The sequence below is a fragment of the Otolemur garnettii genome, unplaced genomic scaffold, assembly GCF_000181295.1.
Source record: "Otolemur garnettii isolate 467f Iridium unplaced genomic scaffold, OtoGar3 scaffold00100, whole genome shotgun sequence".
NCBI lineage: Eukaryota > Metazoa > Chordata > Mammalia > Primates > Galagidae > Otolemur > Otolemur garnettii.
In genome coordinates, this window is record NW_003852495.1 from 4,476,701 (window position 1) to 4,497,801 (window position 21,101).

A 21,101-nucleotide genomic window follows, 5' to 3' on the forward strand; every position below is an offset into this window, starting at 1 on the left:
CATAGTCGGGAAATAGATATTTATTTTCAAAATCAGCTGCGTGTGTGTTTATGAGAGAGAAATTATTTTTCAGTTTAAGTAAGACTAACTTCCTGAGAACTCTCTACTTAGGTAAAATACTGATATTCAGTCTTTTTACCAGGAATTGTAAGAAAAACATATTTTGTACATTCATAAGAAACTGAAGTAGATTACTGCTTAATAATCCAATGGAACATCTGTTTAAACAGATGTTTTAGTTGAGAGACGTGTAAACATGATTCTAAATGCATAAATATATTGGTTATTCCTTTTTGCGAGGTCGCACCAAAGTTTTTACATAGATTAGAGGAAAAGTTGAGTATGGAAAAATTCAAAAATATTACATAAATGCAGATGAAGTAATACAATACAGTCAGTTGAAAATTATTATAATAATTATTTACAAGGCCTTCCATTGCATCAGCTTGTGACTCACATGCAAGTGACCTGCGTCACCCCATCTTCCTGATCAAACTGCCCATCGTCTAATTCCCGGAGGACACTGTTGCTGCTGCTGAGCCCTGGGAAGCCGCTGGACTGTGCTGGCCTTGCCTCCTGTGTCCAGCACTCTCTTGAAGGAGACAGCAGGCGCTCCTCAGGTGGGTGTCTGCTCTCTGAAGCTTGTGATGCTGCTGTGTCTGATCCCACGCTCCTGCTGGACACTTTGTTCCTATCTTCACTTTTTACATGCTGGCTGACTTTCTTCTGAAACACAAGAGATAGGGACCAGGAGTTAAAAAGATGGGTGCTTCCTGTCCCTCAGTTCTAGCACATGCTGTTCTCTGCCTCCTGGAATGTCCTTTCCCCACACTCTGCAAGATGCTGCTTATGTTGTAGGACCAGTTCAGAGCCACCTTCTGCATCCCCTACCCCCGCCCCCCGCCCCTGGACAAATGAGCTCCCCTCTCCCCCGTATATTGTTCTCATTGGCAGGCTGGTTGTGCACACATCGGGGCTCTCAATGACATCTCTGAGTAAAGAAATGGGTTGAAGTCATATGGTAGAATTACAAATGCATTTATCTTCTTGGTGTTTGTTGGGATTTGAAGACCTGAAAAAGTGCTTCAATAGCCACCTTATACCTATTTCACATAGGCCTGGGCTTTGCAGGAGAGTCATGGGTAGTTCAGATATGGAATGACACTTCCCTTGTTCTGCTGCAAACTGTTTCTGCCTGACACATTGGTTGTTTTTTTTTTTTTTTGAGACAGAGTCTGAAGCTGTCACCCTAGGTAGAGTGCCATGCATCATAGCTCACAGCAACCTCCAACTCTTGAGCTCAGGCGATCCTCTTGCCTCAGTTTTTCTATTTTTGGTAGAGACAGGGTCTCGCTTTTGCTCAGGTTGGTCTTGAAGTCATGAGCTCAGGCAATCCACCTGCCTCGGCCTCCCAGAGTACTAGGCATTACAGGCATGACAGTGTTAATGCTCAACAGTATGGTCCAATTCATTCAGACTATTTGATCAACTGTGAATGTTTTTGCTAATAAGTACTTACTGAGGGCAGAGAATGTTGTGGTCAGTTTAGAATAAAGAGAACATAGTGCTCCGGTTCTCTGGGAGAGGGGGAGGCTGGGAAGGAGGATTCCTTGAGCTTAGCAGTTTGAGACCAGCCTGAGCAAGAGTGAGACCCTATCTACTAAAAATAGAAAAATTAGCTGGGTGTTGTTGAGGAAGCCTATCGTCCCAGCTACTTGGGAGGCTGAAGCGAGAAGATTGCTTGAGCCCAGGAGTTTGAGGTTGCTGTGAGCTAGGTACTCTAGCCTGGGCAACAGAGTGAGACTGTCTCAAGGAAAAAAAATAGGATATGGTCTCTGCCAAGGAAATTTAAGTCAAAATAAGCTGGGTGCCGTGCCTATAGTCCCAGCTACTTACTTGTGAGGTTGAAGAGAGAGGATCACTTGAACATGGGAGTTTGAGGCTAGCTTGGGCAACACAGTGAGATCTCATTTTTTTAAAAAGAAAAGATATATGAGAAAAAATATTAGTAAGACAAGCTAAGTTAATGAAGGGCAAGTTCAACAGGGGAATTAGTAGCTCAGCTTATTTAATACTGATAGCATGAAATATTAGATTATATTCATGTACTCTGAGGCAGTAAAACTGGACATGGATTTTTTTTCTTTAACAATTTAAAAGCACAGTAATATCCTAGTTTACACAAAGCTTATTCACTAAAAATTCATGTGTATGTTAGTTGGGAACTAAGAAAAAAATAGAAAAATATAATATAGAAAAATTTAATCTAAACATAAAAATATAATCTATAATATAATTTTAGGAAAAGCTAAAATTCTAAAACTCTTAGAAAAAACCATAGATGTCATCCCAAGCTCTTCTTATAAAAGTTGGTTAATCCAAAGATTTGTTGAACTATAGTGCATAAAATACAAAAGTATTTTCTGGTTTTCAGGGAAAAAATGCAAAGCAAAAAGCTTTGTTAAACTGGATGTTGTGAGCTTCTCTGGAATGTAGCACGTTCAGAATACTGTAAAGGAAGGATACTCACACGAGCCCAGGAGTCTGCCTCAGAGGACATAGCCTAGAGTGTTTCGCGGGAAAAAGTCAACAATTGAGTTCTTCCTCAACAAAGGCCCACCTTCATGGTTCCATGGGCACCCAAATATTACCTCTTTAATTCTTTTCCTGTTTATTTCTAGTCACCACATTTATTGAATTTAGCATAACAGTGAAACCTGACAGATTGACTCTCAGATAATGTACAGGATTTGAGAATGGCACCTTCTTCTCTACAGTGGAACACTGGTCAGTGCAGACATAGTCTTTTGGCTTCAGAACCATCTAATAAGCACAGCCAGACTAAGCTCCTTTCTCAGGCCTGGCTAGTGGCTCCTTTTCCTGCATGCATAAAGGCTGTGTTCACTGTTGAATGTAGCTCCCAGTGCTCTCAACATGGATGGAATCACTGCCTCAGTTCTCTGTACACTATTAAAAGATAGTTTGTTTTAGTAAAACTAAAAACCTATTATGAAAAAAGGAAGAGAAAAATCTTCATAACATGGGATTAGGCAGAAAGTTCTTAGACATAACATCAAAAGCATAATCATTAAAAAATAGATAAATTAGATTTTTATCAAAATTAAAAGTCTAATTTTGCTTTGTGAGTGGCACTGTGTCACTTAAGTTGATTTCAAACTCCAGGCCTCTAATGATCCTTCAGCCTCCCAAAGTGTGAGACTATAGGCATAAACTATTGTACTTGGCCATGGTATAATGTTTTCTTTCTTTCTTTTTTTAATTTCTGCAGCTTTACAGGAATAAAACAATGTATTCTTGATACAGATACATTAAAAGACTTGGTTTCAACAATTGCTGGTTCTTTTGCAAATTTCTTGTTTTGAAAGTCGTGTTTTACTAATGCACAGATTGCCTTGTTCGTCAGTGCTGTGCATCCAGATTTGAGGCTTAGCATAGCCTTCATCAAGACCTGAAGAGTTATGAGTTTGAGTAGACAATATTACATAAAAATGTCGTCAAAGGTCAAGATAGCAAGATTGCACAAATACGTTGCAAGATCAAGCACATTCACTCACAGGTTTAGAAACATGGATGAGGAAGAAACTTCCTCTGTCTTCTTAGGTTCAGTGTCTAAGGCTATGAATTAAACTGACAAAAGACAGGTTAACAGGAGAAAAGATGTATTTTGTATGCACACAGGGTCTTCACAAAGAAAGAGGTTAAGAAACAAAGAGGTGGTTTGATGTAGAAGACCTAGGAGCTTATATACCATTTAAACAAAGGGTAATAAATTGTGACTAGACAAGAGAAAAGGAGTTTGGGATTCTGAGGAAGTAAATTGTGGGAAGGTAAACAATGGGGTAAATTAACGAAAGATCAGGGTTATTAATTTAGTAAGATTTGTTTTTGCAGACTGTCTCCAGTGATTAGGAATCTCTCCTTTGTGATAGGAGAGAGAGAGACCTCTTTACAAACTGAAAATTATTTTACCTTTATAAAGTGAAATTTATGTCCTGTCTTTTGGCAGAAAGGTAGAAGGCATAGAGTCCCTTGTTTTTGTTTGTTGGTTTGTTTTGTTTCATTTTTGCATTTTTTGGCTGGGGCTGGGTTTGAACCCGCTACCTCCGGCATATGGGGCCGGTGCCCTACCCTTTTGAGCCGCAGAGCTGCCCTGTTTTGTTTTTTTGAGACAGAGTCTTAGTCTGTTGCCCAGGCTAGAGTACTATGGCATTAGCAACCTCAAACTCCTGGGCTCAGGCAATCCTCCTGCCTCAGCCTCCCTAACAGCTGGGTCTAAAGGTAGGTACCACCACGCTTGGCTAGTTTTCTTTTTTTATAGAGACCTGGTCTCACTCTTGCTCAGGCTGGTCAAACTCCTGACCTGAAATGATCTTCCCACTTCAGCCTCCCAAAGTGCTGGGATTACAGACGTGAGCAACTGCACCTGGCTTTGCTGTTTCTTAATTAAATTCAGCTTAAAATAATCCTCATGCCAAAATGCCAGATTTGGAGGTGGCATATTCTAACCCCCTCCAGAACTGTCTTGAGCTGATTGTTGGTACATTTCCCTTCAGAAGTGTTGGTTCAGAAGACTGTTTCCACATGGAGACCACATTCCCTCATCTGTATTCAGCATTTAGAATTACACTGACAGTTTAAGGACTAAAGGATTCAATATAACATTCAATTCATAAAGCATCAATTTTACTCACATCTGGTGTTTGAGCAGCTGAATTCCACATAACTGGCCTCTGAAGGAATACAACCTGCTTAGTAACCAAATTCCCTTCACTGCAAATTAAAACAATAGCATTTTAGTATTCATGAATTAGTAATTCTTTATATTTCACATTTGGCTAGAATGCTCCATATGTATCTTTGGTAAAATAACCTTCTAAACAAAAAACAATTATAAAATATAATTCTGTGTAAGTTAACAGCTGGAAAAATAAGAAAAAGCCCCTAAAAATTGAATATGGTTATTATAAAAGAAAATGATTTTAATGTTTAAATATACTTGTAGTCTCACTATGCTACCAATTTTCATCTTTTTGTTCCTTTCTTAGTCTTTACCAACTTGTGTATTTTTATGTATTGGTACTTCTGCTCCTGTGATTTTCACTGAACACTCTTTCTTATTTTTACGTTGTAATCACATTTTTAATGACTGCACAATAGTGCAAAGAATCAAAATACCAAAATGTATTAAGCCTTTCCTTTATTATTGGAAAACTAGGTTGTTTCCAGTTTCTTGCTAATTATAAATAATGCTCTTATGATTTATTTCTTTGAGATAAATTCTCAGGAGTGGGATTATTAGGTCAAAGGAATATGACCTAAACTTCTTAGTATACGCCTTCTCAAATTTGCCTTTTAAAAAGAAGGGATGGATTTGGACTGCCCCATGTGAGAAATGTTACATACGTTTACAACTGCAGGACTTCAGCCACTGCTAGTTTTATTTTCAGATGCTTCTTTGTAATCAGCTACTCAGTATTCTCCTTACTTAACTATCATCATGGCAAATTACCCCTTGCCAAAGACTATTTGGGGTTTGTATTTCTCTTGAAATGCTTTTCACAGAGTCTCCATGGATTTATGGGGAGGAGTGTCTGTAGCTAATGTTGCTGAGTTACGACTTTTATTATGCAAAACCCCCAACAAAACCTTACTATTAGCGGCATTTTATGCTGAGCTCTTTTTCTGGAAAATGAATGCAACACTGAAACTCTTGCTCTAGAGGTTCATGCCCACTGCACACCACTGAAAATCCCAAACTTACTGATACTGCAGAATTTTGAGAAATATCAAATCTTTCCCAAAGTGGTAATGAGAGATTGCTTGTTGCTTTTTTTAGTTTGAAAAGGCTATTTCTAGTCTAATCTCATTTTAGTTTGGCTTTATCTTTGATTAGACCAAAATATTTGGTATGTGGTAACTTTGGGGAACATCTTAAACTGTCATGGGACATAAGTCAGTGTGGAAAAGGGATTAGCATGTGTACAGAAAGCCTGGTCATATGTTTGGGAGGCATGGAGTATACCGGATAAAGCAGTGGCTTTTGGAGCCAAAAAGTTCCTGGGTTTTCTGAGGAAGACAGGTGAATGGCTAACAAACATATGAAAAAATGCTCATTGTCCTTAATCATCAGAGAAATGCCAATCAAACCCATCCCCCACCCTGAGATAGCACCTAACCCCAGTGAGAATGGCCCACATCACAAAGTCCCAAAGCTGCAGATGCTGGCATGGATGTGGAGAGAAGGGAACACTTTTACAAGTGTTCTTTTAACTAAACTCTGTATTAGTTTTACTGCAAACTAATATAGCTTCTTTGCAAAGAAGTATGGAGAATCCTCAAAGAACTCAAATTAGACCTCCCATTTGATCCTGCAATCCAATTACAGGGCATCTACCCAGAAGAAAAAAAATCATTTTATCATAAGGACATTTGCACTAGATTGTTTATCATAGCTCAATTTATAATCACCAAGATGTGGAAACAACCTAAATGCCCTTCAACCCAGGAATGGATTAATAAACTGGTATATGTGTACCATGGAATACTATTTAGCCATAAAAAGATGGAGACTTTATATCTTTTGTATTAACTTGGATGGAGTTGAAACACATTCTTCTTAGTAAAGTATCACAAGAATGGAAAAGCAAATATCCAATGTACTCAATAATACTTTGAAGCCAGTAGATGATCTAATACACACTCACATAAGAAAAAAAAATACTCAACTCAAGTCGGGCTGAGGGAGATCAAGGGAGAGGGGGTTGGTGTGTTCCTACGTAATGGACACAATGTAGTGGTATTGGCATACATTTTGGGTGCAGGACACAACTACAAGAGGGACTCTGCCTGACACATGTAAATATTGTAACCTAGTTGTTTATACCCTCACATTAACCTGAAATTTAAAAAAAAGTTTCTGGGTTCAAATCTGAACTCTATCATAATACCTAATAGCTGATGACTTTAGTCAAAGTCCTTAAATTCTCAGTTTCCTATCACAGACTTTTTGAAGGAAAAATAAATCAGTAGGAAGAGCCTCCCACTGTCCCTGCCTCTAGAGGGACACAGCAAATGTAATTCCTCTCTCCTTGTGTGTACTGAGATGTGGAGTGGGTAAGCCAACCTCTGCCACTTGAGTGTAAAATTTCACAGTCAAACCAGGAGTGAAAGGGATTAACCTTTGTAAGGACAGAAGCTAGCCAGTCTTTCTCCCTCCCTCCCTTCCTCTCTCCCTCCCTTCTTCCCTCCTTCCTTCCTTCCAATTTTTAGAGACAGGATCTTGCTCTGTCACCTAGATTGGAGTGCACTGGCATAATCACAGCACATTACAGCCTTGGACTCTTAGGCTCAAGTAGTCCTTCTGCCTCACCGCTCAAGTAATTTGGACTCCAGGCACAGGCCACTACGTCTGCCTGATCTTTTAATTTTTTTGTTTTTTTTGAGACAGAGTCTATGTTGAGCTCGGTAGAGTGCGGTAGCATCACAGCTCACAGCAACCTCAAACTCTTGGGCTTGCACGATACTCTTGCCTCAGCCTCCCAAGTAGCTGGGACTACAGGCGCCCACCACCTAATCTTTTAATTTTTAATAGAGATGGGTCCTCACTCTGTTGCTCAGACTAGTCTCAAACTCCTTGATTCAAGCAAACTTCCCACCTCAGCCTCCCCAAGGCCTGGGATTACAGGTATGAGCCAACACACCAGGCCCAGAAGCTTTCAAAATAGGAGCTTTGAAACTTCCCAATCAAAACTGACATTGCAGACCAGGATTACAGTGGCTCACGCCTGTAATCCTAGTACTCTGGGAGACTGAGGCAGGTGGATTGCTTGAGCTCAGGAGCTCGAGATCAGCCTGAGCAAGAGACCTAGCCTCTGCTAAAATTAGAAAAATTAGCTGGGCTTGATGGTGCACATCTACAGTCCCAGCTACTTAGGAAGCCAAGGGAGAATGACTCCTTGAGCCTAGGAGTTTGGGATTGCTATGAGGTAGGCTGACACCACGACACTCTAGCCTGGTCAACAGACTGAAATCCTCTCTGTCTAAAAAAAAAAAAAAATTTAATTACCACTAAAGATACTATCAAACTATAAATAAAACTGCTTTTTTTATTTTTGTTTTATTAAAAATAATGCTATTCCCCCTCATGCAAAACTGAATTTTCAGGGGGATTTTAGGTCAAAGCTTTCAATGATTTATCTTTTATAAATGGCCTGTTTACTCTAACTGGCCCAAGAATATGAACACTTGTTTTTATTTTATTTTTCTTCACTAAACTTCTGAACATTATAAGCTGAAATACTTAATTTGGGAGATGCTAAATAAAAAATCTGGACTTTTACAAAATAGTCTTATATTTATCCACTAGTTATAAAGTAACTGAACTAAGCCACTTCTTTCTGTAGTAAAGGCTTCACTGAGTTCATTCTGGACTGGATTGCAGATTGGTGGTGTGGGAAAAGTGGGAACTAGAGGTGAGCCCAGAGTTTTGTTTGGTTTTTTTTTTTGCAACAGAGTCTCACTCAGTCACACTGGGGTTGAGTGCCATGGCGTCATAGCTCATAGCAACCTCAAATTCTTGGGCTCAAGTGATTCTCTTGCCTTAGCCTCCCAAGTAGCTGGGACTACCATGTACCCACCACAACACCCAGCTATTTTTAGAGATGAGGTATTGCTCTGGTTCAGGCTGGTCTGGAATCTGTGAGCTCAGGCGATCAACCTGCCTCAGCCTCCCAGAGTGCTAGGATTACATGCGTGAGCCACTGTGCCTGGCCTCCAGACAAACATGTTAAGAGTTATGGGTCTCAGGGCTGCGTGGGTCAGGTGCAGGCCCCATATACTGAGGGTGGCGAGCTTGAATCCAGCCCCGGGGGAAAAAAAAAAGAGTTCTGGGTCTCAATTTCCTTATGCATAAAATGGGGAAAATAATATGTCCTCTGCCCCCCCCCCAAAGATTATCATAAGAAACAAGTGTGCACTGAGAGCACTACAGAAACTGAGTGAATTGTATTAGTTTAGTCAATCGGATCTTTTATTCTGGGGCAGCCCAAGGCTTCTTCATAGGCATGCTGTTGTCATAGCAAATCCCTCTCCATTAAGTGATGCTCAAATAGAGTCTTCTTTTTGCTTTTTTATGAAATGCTTAGAAGACAGGAAGACAAAAGAAAACATTGCTGAGCAAATATGCTGCAGGGTCTGTCCCCAGGGTCTAGGAACTTCAAATCTAAGTTTCACTGACAATGTTGGAACCCTCTCTGTCTGCAGGGAACTCAGCCTCTCCAGGGCTGCCCCCTCTGTCCTGTCCCTCACAATATGACTGGGGTTATCTGCTGCCCTCCGAATTTATTTTATTTATTTATTTTTTTGAGAGAGAGAAGCTCCCTCTGTCACCCTGGGTAGAGTGTTGTGGCATCATCATAGCTCATAGTCACATCAAACTCTTGGGCTCAGCCTCAGCCCTCTTGCCTGACCCTCTTGCCTCAGCCTCTGGACTAGCTGGGATTACAGGCAAGAGCCACTAGTCAGCTAGTTTTTCTGTGGGTGTTAAGAGCACAGTGTAGTTTAGGCCAGTCATTCCCAAGGGCCGGTTTGTCAAAGTCCAGGTTCCTCACACGCCCTTGTGCTAACACAGTGCACAGAGGCTAGCAATAGCCTGGTGGCTAGCATTCCGAAAGACCTGTTTGACCTAAGTTCAGGGATTCCACACCCCCCTCCCATAATGGGGTAGGAATGGAATGTCTAGCAACTAAATATTGCTATTGACTGAGCTGTGGCAAGGTATAGATGGGAATCAGTGAAGCAAGTTAGGAAAGTTAAAGTTTACGCCTTTACCTTTTGAGTACATTTTGAAATCACATGATGTACCCCTATGATTTTTCACCCTTTATTTGCTCATTGCTCAATGTTGACATTTTCTTAGGGTGCCCATGTCATGGCTTTGATAGAATAAAAGGACCTTTCAGAAGCCTGCTTTGAGCAGCACTTTCTAAAAGCTTTTGATGCTGGAGGCAGTGTGTGCCTCTCCAGGTCCTCACTGGTTACTCTGCTTAAGATAACTGAGTCTGCTGGCCAGGCCTGGTGGCTCATGCCTGTAATCCCAGCACTCTGGGAGGCCGAATTGCTTGAGCTTGTGAGTTCAAGACCAGCCTGAACTAGAGCGAGACCCCTGTCTCTCGAAATAGCTGGGTGTTGTGATGGGTGCCTATAGTCCCGCCTACTTGAGAGGCTGAGGCAAGAGAATTGTTTGAGCCCAAGAGTTTGAGGTTGCTGTGAGCTATGATGTCATAATACTCTACCGAGGGTGACAAAGAGAGACTCTGTCTCAAAAAAAAAGATAACTAAGGCTGAGTCTTTTCTTACGCTGTCACCCTCAGTGCCTGCCCGTCGTGGGGTCCCCCCAACCCCACATGGGATCTTGCTCTTGCTCAGGCTGGTCTTGAACTCTTGAACTCAAGTAACCTACCCATCTTGGCCTCCCAGAGTGATAGGATTACAGGTCTGAGCCACCATGCCTGGCCTGCTACCCTCAGAATTTCAGGGACTAGTAGACATTTTCACAACTTCTCTGCAGACTTTTTCCTTAGCGGCTTTGCAGCAGCCTGTACTTCTCACCAACACAGGTTGTACCATAACTTTTTAGAGTTTAAATTACTATCTGTAAATCAAGCATTTTCTCAAAAGCTGCATTCATTTCCTATAATGTCATAAATAGTCTCAAAGATAATCTGAAGATTCTTCAATCCTCAGGAAGATACTTAGTTAACTAAAGCACTTTTTCAGATGAAAATTTCTGTAGGGAATACATGTGGGCCCTGTGCTCTGAGAGCGTCTGGGGCACCTGAAGCAGCCTCTCGGATCCTGTACTGACTTCACCAATCTGCTAAAGTACAGAGCTATTTCAGCTTTGTGAATACAATTATCTTAGGAGGCACTGGAAGCCATGAAGAACTCACTTGCTGGCTCGGCGCCTGTGGCTGAAGTGGCTAAAGCGCCAGCCACATACACCTAAGGTGGCGGGTTTGAATCCAGCCCGGGCCTGCCAAACAACAATGATGGCTGCAACCAAAAAAAATAGCCAGGTGTTGTGGCGGGCGCCTGTGGTCCCAGCTACTTGGGAGGTGGAGGCAGGAGACTCTCTTGAGCCCAGGAGTTGGAGATTGCTGTGAGTGATGCCACAGCACTCTACCCAGGGGGACAGCTTGAGATTCCGTCTCAAAAAAAAAAAAAAGAAGAAGAACTCACTTGCTCTACCACATAGGTATCCCTCTGTAAGGCTCCAGACCTCTTTCCCTTAGATCTACCATACTTAGAGTCTCCAAACCACAAGGAGTTCCATGTGGCCTCACAGGTGTTCTGAAAATAGCAAGACTTACTTAAAATCAGAATGACTCTCAGAAAATCGGGGGTGTAGAAGTTTCAGACATATCTCAAATTGGGGATCTGACTCGTAGGACCTTCCCCAGAGGCAGACAGGTTGCTGCCTGTTGTCTGGTCCCCCCAGCCCCACCTGGCTAATATTCCCTCTCACCTTGGCCTCCCAGAGTGCTAGGATTACAGGCATGAGCCACCACACCCAGCCCCAGTTGTTTTTTTTATAGGAAATTACAAGGACAACCTGAATTTCTGCTTTGTTCAGTATGTGCTTACAATTTTACGCATCTTTGAAAGAGAGTTAGAGTACATAGAATTTATGGCTGAGTCTTTCTACATTCTTTAAAATATAAAAACTAAGGTCATGATTGATTGTCCTGTAGCTGATCTCTGCTTGTGGCATTCTCCCATCTGGAAAGTCCGTTCTACTATCTCTGCCTGTTCCTATCCTGCCATAGTTTCAATCATGACTTCTTTATAAAGCCTTTAATAATCTTTTGACTGAAAAGCAGCAACCCCTTTCAGGGCTCCCATGAATCCCTCTGATGGGACTTCATCCCCTTTACCGGGTAATACAGTTGGGGGTGTACACATTTTCCTTCTACTAGATCTTAGCTCTCTGAGGAGCTTGTCTTCTCATCTCTGCATCTTCCACATTAATAGCAGAAATCCCCCCTCTGAAGTGGTGCTCAGTAAATAGCTGAAGTATCAAAGAATTTATGAATGAGAAGCCATTTGGTTTTGATGCAGGGAACATGATTTAAAAAAAAAATCCTGCTAGGCGAAGTGGCTCACGCCTGTAATCCTAGAACTCTGGGAGGCCAGGGTAGGTGGATTGCCTGAGCTCAGGAGTTAGACACCAGCCTGAGCAAGAGAGAGAGCCCATCTCTAAAAATAGGCGGGCATTGTGGCGGGCCCCTGTATTCCCACTACTTGGGAGGCTGAGGCAAGAGGATTGTTTGAGCCCAAAAGTTTGAGGTTCCTGTGAGCTATGACCGCAGAGTACACTACTGAGGGCAACAAAATGAGACTATCTTAAAAAAAAAAAATCTTAACAAGTGAGCAAGTTTTGCAGAACAGATAAAAGGCTTGCTAGGTCTTTGTACAACTGTGAAGTTCATTGATATCTAGCATGAATCTTTTTTTTTTTTTTTTCTGAGACTGGGTTTTACTCTGTCACCCAGGCTGGTAAAGTTGGGTTTCACTCTTTCTTGCTTGGGCTGGTCTTGAATTCCTCCAGAGATCTCCTCTCTTGGCTTCCCAGAGAGCTAAGGTATAAGCCACTATGCCCGCCCACAGATATTCTTTTCTTTTTTTCAGGGACGGAGCCTTACTTTGTCACCCTCAGTAGAGAGCTGTGGCTTCACAACTCACAGCAACCTCCAGCTCTTGGGCTTAGGAGATTCTCTTGCCTCAGCCTCCCAAGTAGCTGGGACTACAGGTGCCTGCCACAACGCCTGGCTATTTGCTATTTTTTTGGCTTGGGCCGGGTTTGAACCCGCCTACCTCAGTATATGGGCCCAGCGCCCTACTCACTGAGCCACAGGTGCTGCCCCACAGATAGTCTTATAAAAAGCTTTTCTTTATGGTTCCACAATTCATTAGACTAGAAGAAATAGAATTATTAGGTTAATTTGTTAATTTTGCTTCATCTTACACATTAATTAATTGCCACAGTTTAACATTTGCCACTCAAAAGTAAACGGATAAAAACAAAACAAATAAGAAAATGAAAGAATTCTTAGTTTTAAAAGTTGACATAAAATTTTGCTTTTTAAAAGCAAAATTATAAGGTCGGGTGCGGTGGCTCATGGCTGTAATCCTAGCACTCTAGGATGCTGAGGCGAGTGGCTTGCCTGAGCCCATGAGTTTGAGACCAGCCTGAGCAAGAGTGAGGCCCCATCTCTAAAAAGAAAATAGCTGGGCATTGTGGCAGGTGACTGTAGTCCCACCTACTAGGGAGGCTGAGGCAAGAGGATGGCTTGAGCCCAAGAGACTGAGATTGCTGTGAGCTATGATGCTCCAGCACTCTACCCAGGGTGACAAAGTAAGACTCTATCTCCAAAAAAAAAAAAAAAAAAAAAAACCCTGCAAAATTATAAAATTAAATTTTAGTTTGCAACTTTGTAGCTATGTGCTTAGCTAGAGAAAAAAAGAAAATTACCACAATTTAGCTCTCTCCACCCTCCCCACCCCACTAAATGTTAAAAATTTAAGTTTAGATGGAGAAGAATGATGGTAATTGGAAGCACATATAATAGACAAATGGACTATTTTAAGAATGTGGCCATCAAAATGCTGCTCACAGCAAGATTACTATGTGCTTAATTCACGATGGAATTATATGACACTGTTTCTATAGAATTTAAATCATAAATAGAAGAGAACTACATAAAAATGGGCTAAATCCTAATGTCTCCTGGCCTGTATGTATATAACTATGCAACTACTGCTTTGGCTGCCACATGAGGATTTAGAAGAAACTATTGGGACATTTAAGTGTCTTAAATGACTCCAGAGACTTCTAATGCTTCTGAGCTGCGTGGCCCACAGAGTTTCTGGGTCTTTTCTACAATGGTGGCAGAAAATGGGAGGGGTAAGCAGGGCTTGGACATCACAGTGAGAAGACAATTTTCTCTTGCTAGTCACAACTCGTCCTTAGGGAACAGACTTTTTAATATTCTCTATATAGTACAACTTGATTCAACTATACTAAAAAGCCCTCATCTTTTTTTTTAATAGTGATCAAAATTCAGTATCAGGAAAAAACCCTCATCTTTGACTTCTGTCTTCTGAGATGTAAAGGAGGAGGTGCACCCTCCTTCTGTCCTGTATTCTAAACTTCTTTCCCTTTCCCTCCTTCTCCCCCGCTCCTGTCTTCTATCTCTCTTTCTCTTTGTCTGTCTTTCTCTTTAACTGTTTCTCTCTCTTCCTTTCACTTTCCCGATATAAGGTACTTTTGGGGTTTCTTTTTTTTTCTTCTTCTTCTTTTTTTTGAGACAGAGTCTCACTATGTCGCCCTAGGTAGAGTGCCATGGCGTCACAGCCACAGCAACCTCAAACTCTTGGGCTTAAGTGATTCTCTTGCCTCAGCCTTTCAAGTAGCTGGGACTATGGGCACCCGCCACAACACCCGGCTATGTTTTGGTTCTAATTGTCATTGTTCTTTGGCAGGCCTGGGCTAGATTAGAACCTGCCAGCTCCGGTATGTGTGACTGGCACCCTAGCTACTGAGCTACAGGTGCTGAGCCCTTTTCAGGGTTTCTGAAAGTACATCAGAATCACTTTGGTATTCTTGTTACAATGTACATTGCTGCCCCCACCCCCAAGATTACTATTGCATCAGAAGTGGGGGAGAGGAGAGCAACCCTGCTATCTTGTGGTCGCCAAACAGAGCAACTTTGGCTTTTCCTTCCCTTTTATTTTGGTGATTTTTTTTTCTTTTTTTGAGATAGGGCCTCACTTTGTCACCCAGGCTGGCAAAGATGGAGTCTTGCTCTTGCTCAGGCTGGTCTCCATTTCCTGACCTCAAGCTATCCTCCCCCCTCTGCCTCCCAGCATGTAGGAGCCACCACACTCGGGCTGGTGACTTTAAATTCAACAATATTAGCTGCTGGCTCAGTTAATTTAGTCCTCCACCAAATTTGCCTCTAAGAATTATGGCTTCACCATTGACTAGCTATGTGACTTTGGGCAAGTCACCTAATCTCTTTTTTTTGTTTGTTTTTTTGTTTTTTTGCAATTTTTTTTGGCTGGGGCCGGGTTAGAACCCCCTACCTCCGGTATATGGGCCCGGTGCCCTACTCCTTGAGCCATAGATGCCGTCCAGTCACCTAACCTCTTAAGCATCAGTTTCCTTATCTGAAAAATTGTACAATAATATATACCTTATTAAGAGAGATAATATATGTAAAGTACCTATGAAAGTTTTGAACAAATTAGGCGAATAAATTAGAGCTATTACCTTGGGACCTTATCTTTGGCTGACCCAAAATCCCTAATAAATTGAAACCAATTGTTCAAGTGCAATAGCTCGGTCTGTCCTAAATCAAGATGTTTCAGAAATGTAAATAGTGTAATTCACTATATACAAAATCAGTACTGGGGACTGCAAGGCAAAATAAGCAACAGAAATAAATAATGACATTATAAAGATGGATCCTTACACACATGCTGAATCCAGGAAAACAAACTCCTGTCCTGATCTGTCTTGGGGCCTCCATGTCTGAAAACAACTTAGGACCACTGTCAGTGAAAACTTTCTTCCTTAAATGTGTTTGTCTTAAATATAACAGTAGTGTCTTAAGCAATATCAACTTTTTCCTTCTCTTCTGTCACCTAAGCCATACTTGAATGACCTATACATAAGATGGTTTCCCCTCGTTTACTTCATCATTCAGATATATCCAATGATTGGATTATACAAACATATTTTTCCAGTGTGTCCATGGGTTAAAGTTGTTACTTCATTTTCCTAGGCAGTATCACACATCCAGGTTTAAAACTGCATTACCATAGAAACATCATGATGTTGTAATCTGATATTACTTATTATTCCAGAGTTATCGTTGGCCCTGAAAACATGCCAGAATTTCTTCTTAATTATTATCACTATGTGATAATACCAATGGGCCCAATCTTTTTTCTCTTGAAGAATTCAAGGTGATGCTCTTTTATAATAGTCTGAAAGAAAAAATGATGTTGGCAGAGCACGGCAGCTCACTCCTGTAATCCCAGCACTCTGGGAGGCTGAGGCCTGCGGATGGCCTGAGCTCAGGAGTCCAACAGCAACCTGAACTAGAAGAGCTAGACAGCTTGTACATCTGTAACATGCAGACATTGGATTTGCTAATCTCCAACATCCGGGAAATCAAATTAGAAGTCTGTAAATGTTTTCTATAGGCATTAAGTAAGCATTGGTTAAATTGAATTATCTAATGAAGTTTTACTTTAGAATTAAGTGAGAGTATGTAAGGATGCTTTTGCATTACCTGTCCTGTCTCAATATAGGCGTAGGCAGCACGCTTGTCAGGAGCCATCCGAATTCAGCTAGAGTGTGCAGCAGAGGGCCATAGTCCGTTTTGATTCCACAGCCCTGCATGAGTAAGTGTATAGCTCACAGTCTAATGGCAAAGACAACCAGCTACATGATAATAATCAAGGGGAATTCATTTTCCATTGAAAATGAATGAGAGTACACAGCTATGATTTAATTAAAAAAAAAAAAAACAAAGAAAGCAAGAAAGAAAAAGAAAATGAATGGGGCTTGGCGCCTGTGGCTCAAGTGGCTAAGGAAGCGCCAGCCACATACACCAGAGCTGGCAGGTTTGAATCCAGCCCTGGCCCGCCAAACAACAGTGACAGCTGCAACCAAAAAATAGCTGAGCGTCGTGGCCGGTGCCTATGGTCCCAGCTACTTGGGAGGCTGAGGCAAGAGAATTGCTTAAGCCCAGGAGTTGGACATTGCTATGAGCTGTGATGCCACGGCACTCTACCCAGGGCAACAGCTTGAGGCTCTGTCTCAGAAAAAAAAAAAAGAAAAAAATGAATGGGCTTCATGTTTCACCACTGTGAGTTTTTAACCACTGAGTGGAGTTAGAAACCCTGGGAGTGGTTTATATTAGGTTCTCTGAAGTTTCCCATAGCCGTGGTTAGGGCACTCTTAGGGCAGTGGTTCTTTGTTTTTGTCTGTTTTGTTTTTTTGAGACAGAGCCTCACTCTGTTGCCCAGGGTAGAGTGCTGTGGCATCATAGCTAACAGTAACATCAAATTCTTGGGCTCAAGTGATCCTCTTGCCTCAGCCTCCTGGGTAGCTGGGACTATAGGTATCCACCACCACGCCTGGCTAGTTATTTCTATTTTTAGTAGAGATGGGGTCTTGCTCCTGCTCAGGCTGGTCTCGAACTCCTAAACTCAAGCAATCCACCTGCCTGGGCTTCCCAGAGTGCTGGGATTACAGGTGTGAGCCACTGTGCCTGGCCAGGGCAGTGGTTCTTGAACTTTAAAGTATAGATGGCTGGCTGGGAATCTGCATCTGAAAAAGAGCTCCACAGGGAATTTGGAGCCAACTAGTTTACTGAGAATACTTGCAGAAATACTGGGAATTGGGAAGTGAGGACAATAGTGGTAAGTGAGGAGGGAGTAGTGAAGGGGAGAAGAGCTTGTGTGCAGGAATCTTTTCACCGCTTTTTGTTCTTTGGAATTGATTTTTACTTAGAGCTTTACCTCTTTCCCAACATCCTTTCCCCCCTCGATGGGATTTCTAGTTTCTTTGAAAATGGGCTATGTCTAATGTCTGAAAGGCAGAAGTGTCCCGGAAAGACTCCTTCAGAGGGGGCCTTGTACACACAACAGAGTAGACCTGAGCTCAGTCTGCACACCTCAAGGGCAGCCTGTTCCGCACCATCTGAAGTCAGAGTGCACAACGTCAGAGCAATGTCCTCTCTGATTAGGAAGGACAATGCTGTGTGTACACATTTGGCCTGGTGAAAGAGAGAACACATTTGGATATTTTTGCCTTCTAAAGTCAATTCATAAGGTTAAAATAAAGTCAGTCATGTTGGTGGCTTGGAGATAAAACACTAGTTGAGTGACTGAATGTTTTCACTTTCTACCAGTTGTCATAGAATTGTATGAAGAAAATCTCAGTGTTAGGGGACTTGGTTTAGGGTTAGAATGCCAAACATTTGGGAATCTACTGCTACTTATGTATAGATAATTATTTTGCTTTCTTACAAAGAAGTTTAATATTGGGTAAAGCCAATGTACTTTTCATAAAACTAAGAGAAATTTGTTCCTGCCTTTGTGATGAAACTGCAAACAACGAATAAATAAGAATATTGCATGTGCCAGGCAATGAAGATTTTTAACACATAAAATGAAACACAAAAATAAAGCTAAATTGTCAGAAAACTGCAACTCACCTCCACAACGGTCCATTGTTCTACTACAATGGCATCATTTCCTTTCCTACTAGAACCTGGAACTCCAGAACCTTCTTCTTCATAGATAAAAAATCCTTCCAAAGATTTAGGCAAATGGTCGCCTGGGAGGAAAAGGATACAATTAAGAAGAGTTGTAAAGTGAGGTGTCTCTTAAGATTATTTAAATCCTTAAATAATCCTTGTAGGAAGCAGAAAGAAAAACATTGTAAAAAAAAATTGTTTGGGCTGATTCAGTAACATCCTCCTCCTCTTTAAAAATTTTCTTTTCTCTCCAAAGATCACACCAGTTTTGTACTTTACTGAATTAAAACCAAACCATACGTGTGAAAACAACAATAGCAAAAACAAGATACAGTCATGTGATATAGTGAGAAGCGAGTGGAAAATCAACCAAAGAAGCATCTGGAAATGGTCTTCACCTTGAAATCAAATTTTGGTTTCTGATCTATATGTCATATGCACATCAATGATAACCATTAGGAGAAACAAAATAAAAAATGTTAATCCTTGAAATTAGAGGTGTGCTATTAAAATTAATGTGAGGTATGATTACCTTCAAAAAATCTAAACACAGAACAATTCTTTACCTTAATGATGCATTAAAACACACATACACACACACACACACACACACACACACACACACAGTGACAGGAAGACCCTAAACAGAAGTCATTGTCAAAAGAATTCCTGCTGGGAAGGAAGTTTTAAGGGAGGGCCTCTCTGACTTTTTCTTGAATAGTTAACAATAACCAGCTGGCCTCAACTAAACTGATTTTGTGGAAGTTCTTTTGTTTCCTCATAGGAGACATTTTTTCCCATGGTTGTGTGCTGATTAAACACTTTGGTTTTTATGCAGCACAATGTCATACCCAAGTTTTCCTAGTTGACAGATCTCTAAAAAATATAGGCCTACAAAGTTTGCAAATTATCTTTTAAGCTTCAAGATTTAAAAAAAGACAAAAATTTCAAAGTAATTTTCGGTTTTAATTTTTATTAACAGGGTATAAACTTTAAGGGAAAATCATAATCATGATTATTATTATTATTATTTTTTGAGACAGAGCCTCAAATTATCCCCCTGGGTAGAGTGCTGTGGCATCACAGCTCACAGCAACCTCCAACTCCTGGGCTCAAGCGAGTCTCCTGCCTCAGCCTCCCAAGTAACTGGGACCACAGGCGCCCGCTACAATGCCCAGCTATTTTTTTTGGTTGCTTGCAGCCATCATTGTTGTTTTTGGTGGGCCCGGGCTGGATTTGAACCCGCCACCTTAGGTGTATGGCTGGCACCTTAGCCACTTGAGTTCACAGGCGCCGAGCCAATTATTATTGTTACTTTGACAGCACTCATAATTAGGGCAGAACACCATGAAGAATTTACAATGTTCAGAGTGGTTCCCAAGAACCCAGTAAAGTTTAATTTATTGACTGGAATTTGTTTTCTAATTATGATACAGATTTCACTTCATTTAAACATACTTATCCACTGTCACACCAAAGTGACCAGTAGAATCAAATATGTTTCTGATTGAAAGTTAAAGGAATCGTGGCTTGGCTCCCATAGAGCAGTGGTTATGGCGCCAGGCACATGATCCAAGAGTGGCGGGTTCGAACTCGGCCCGGGCCAGCTAAACAGCAATGACAACTTCAATGAAAAATAGCTGGGAATTGTGGCAGGCACCTGTAGTCCAGCTACTTGGGAAGCTGAGGCAAGAGAATCGCTAAGCCCAAGAGTTGGAGGTTGCTGTGAGCTGTGACGCAACAGCACTCTACTGAGGGCGACATAGTGAGACTCTGTCTCAAAAAAAAAAAAAAAAAGAAAGAAAGTTAAAGGCATCACTAGACCATCTTTAAAATTATGTATGTCCCAAGTCCTTTCTTAGAATGTGGGCATGAGTTTTAAAAATAATTATATACAGGCTGGGTGCGGTGGCTTCCTGCACTCCTGGATGCTGAGGCAGATGGATTTCTTGAGTTCAGGAGTACAAGACCAGACTGAGCAAGAGTGAGACCCTGTCTCTACTAAAAATAGAAAAAGTAGCAGTGTGGGCTCAGCACCTGTGGATCAAGTGGCTAAGGCACCAGCCACATGCACCTGAGCTGATGAGTTCAAATCCAGCCCAGGCCCGCCAAACAACAATGACAGCTGCAACCAAAAAATAGCTGGGCATTGTGGCAGGCGCCTGTAGTCCCAGCTACTTGGGAGGCAGAGGCAAGAGAATTGTTTGAGCTCAGGAGTTGGAGGTTGCTGTGAGCTGTGATGCCACAGTACTCTACTCAGGGTGACAGCTTGAGGCTCTGTCTCCAAAAAAAAAAGTAGCGGTGTGTTGTGGTGGGCACTTGTAGTCCTAGTTACTTGGGAGGCTGAGCTACCCAAAAGTTTAAGGTTGCTGTGAGCTATGACAATGCCAAGGTATTCTACCCAGGGCTACTGAGTGAGACTCTAACTCAAAAAAAAAAAAAAATTACATACTGTGATAATTACACAGTTAATTGTAATCTGCCTCTTATTTACTTGGGGATAATATAATGTGAAAACCCTGGGCTTTGTGGCTTTGTTTTCTTGCTCTCAATATTGGGAAATAGTATTCGAGTCTGTCGTCCTCATTTTACTGTGCTTCACTTTATTGTCCTGCAGAAATACGGCATTTGTTTTACAAATCAAAGGTTTGTGGCAACCCTGAGTTGAGCAAGTCTCTCAGTGCCCTTTTGCCAACAGCATGTACTCACTTGGTGGCTCTATCTCACTTTTGATTCTTTTTTTTTTTT

At 41.5% G+C, this 21,101-nt stretch overlaps 1 protein-coding gene across 1 annotated transcript in view; it reads right to left on the reverse strand.

Moving 5' to 3' along the window:
- Positions 1-402: 402 nt before the first annotated feature.
- RFTN2 (raftlin family member 2) overlaps positions 403-21,101 on the reverse strand; it is a 59,971-nt gene continuing 39,272 nt past the window's right edge. The window contains exons 7-10 of the mRNA XM_003796079.3: positions 18,312-18,433; positions 16,380-16,483; positions 4,713-4,791; positions 403-726 (exon numbers count right to left, since the gene is read on the reverse strand). Coding sequence (XP_003796127.1) covers positions 454-726; positions 4,713-4,791; positions 16,380-16,483; positions 18,312-18,433 — 578 coding nt within the window. The 3' untranslated portion in view covers positions 403-453. The remainder of the gene's footprint in view (positions 727-4,712; positions 4,792-16,379; positions 16,484-18,311; positions 18,434-21,101) is intronic.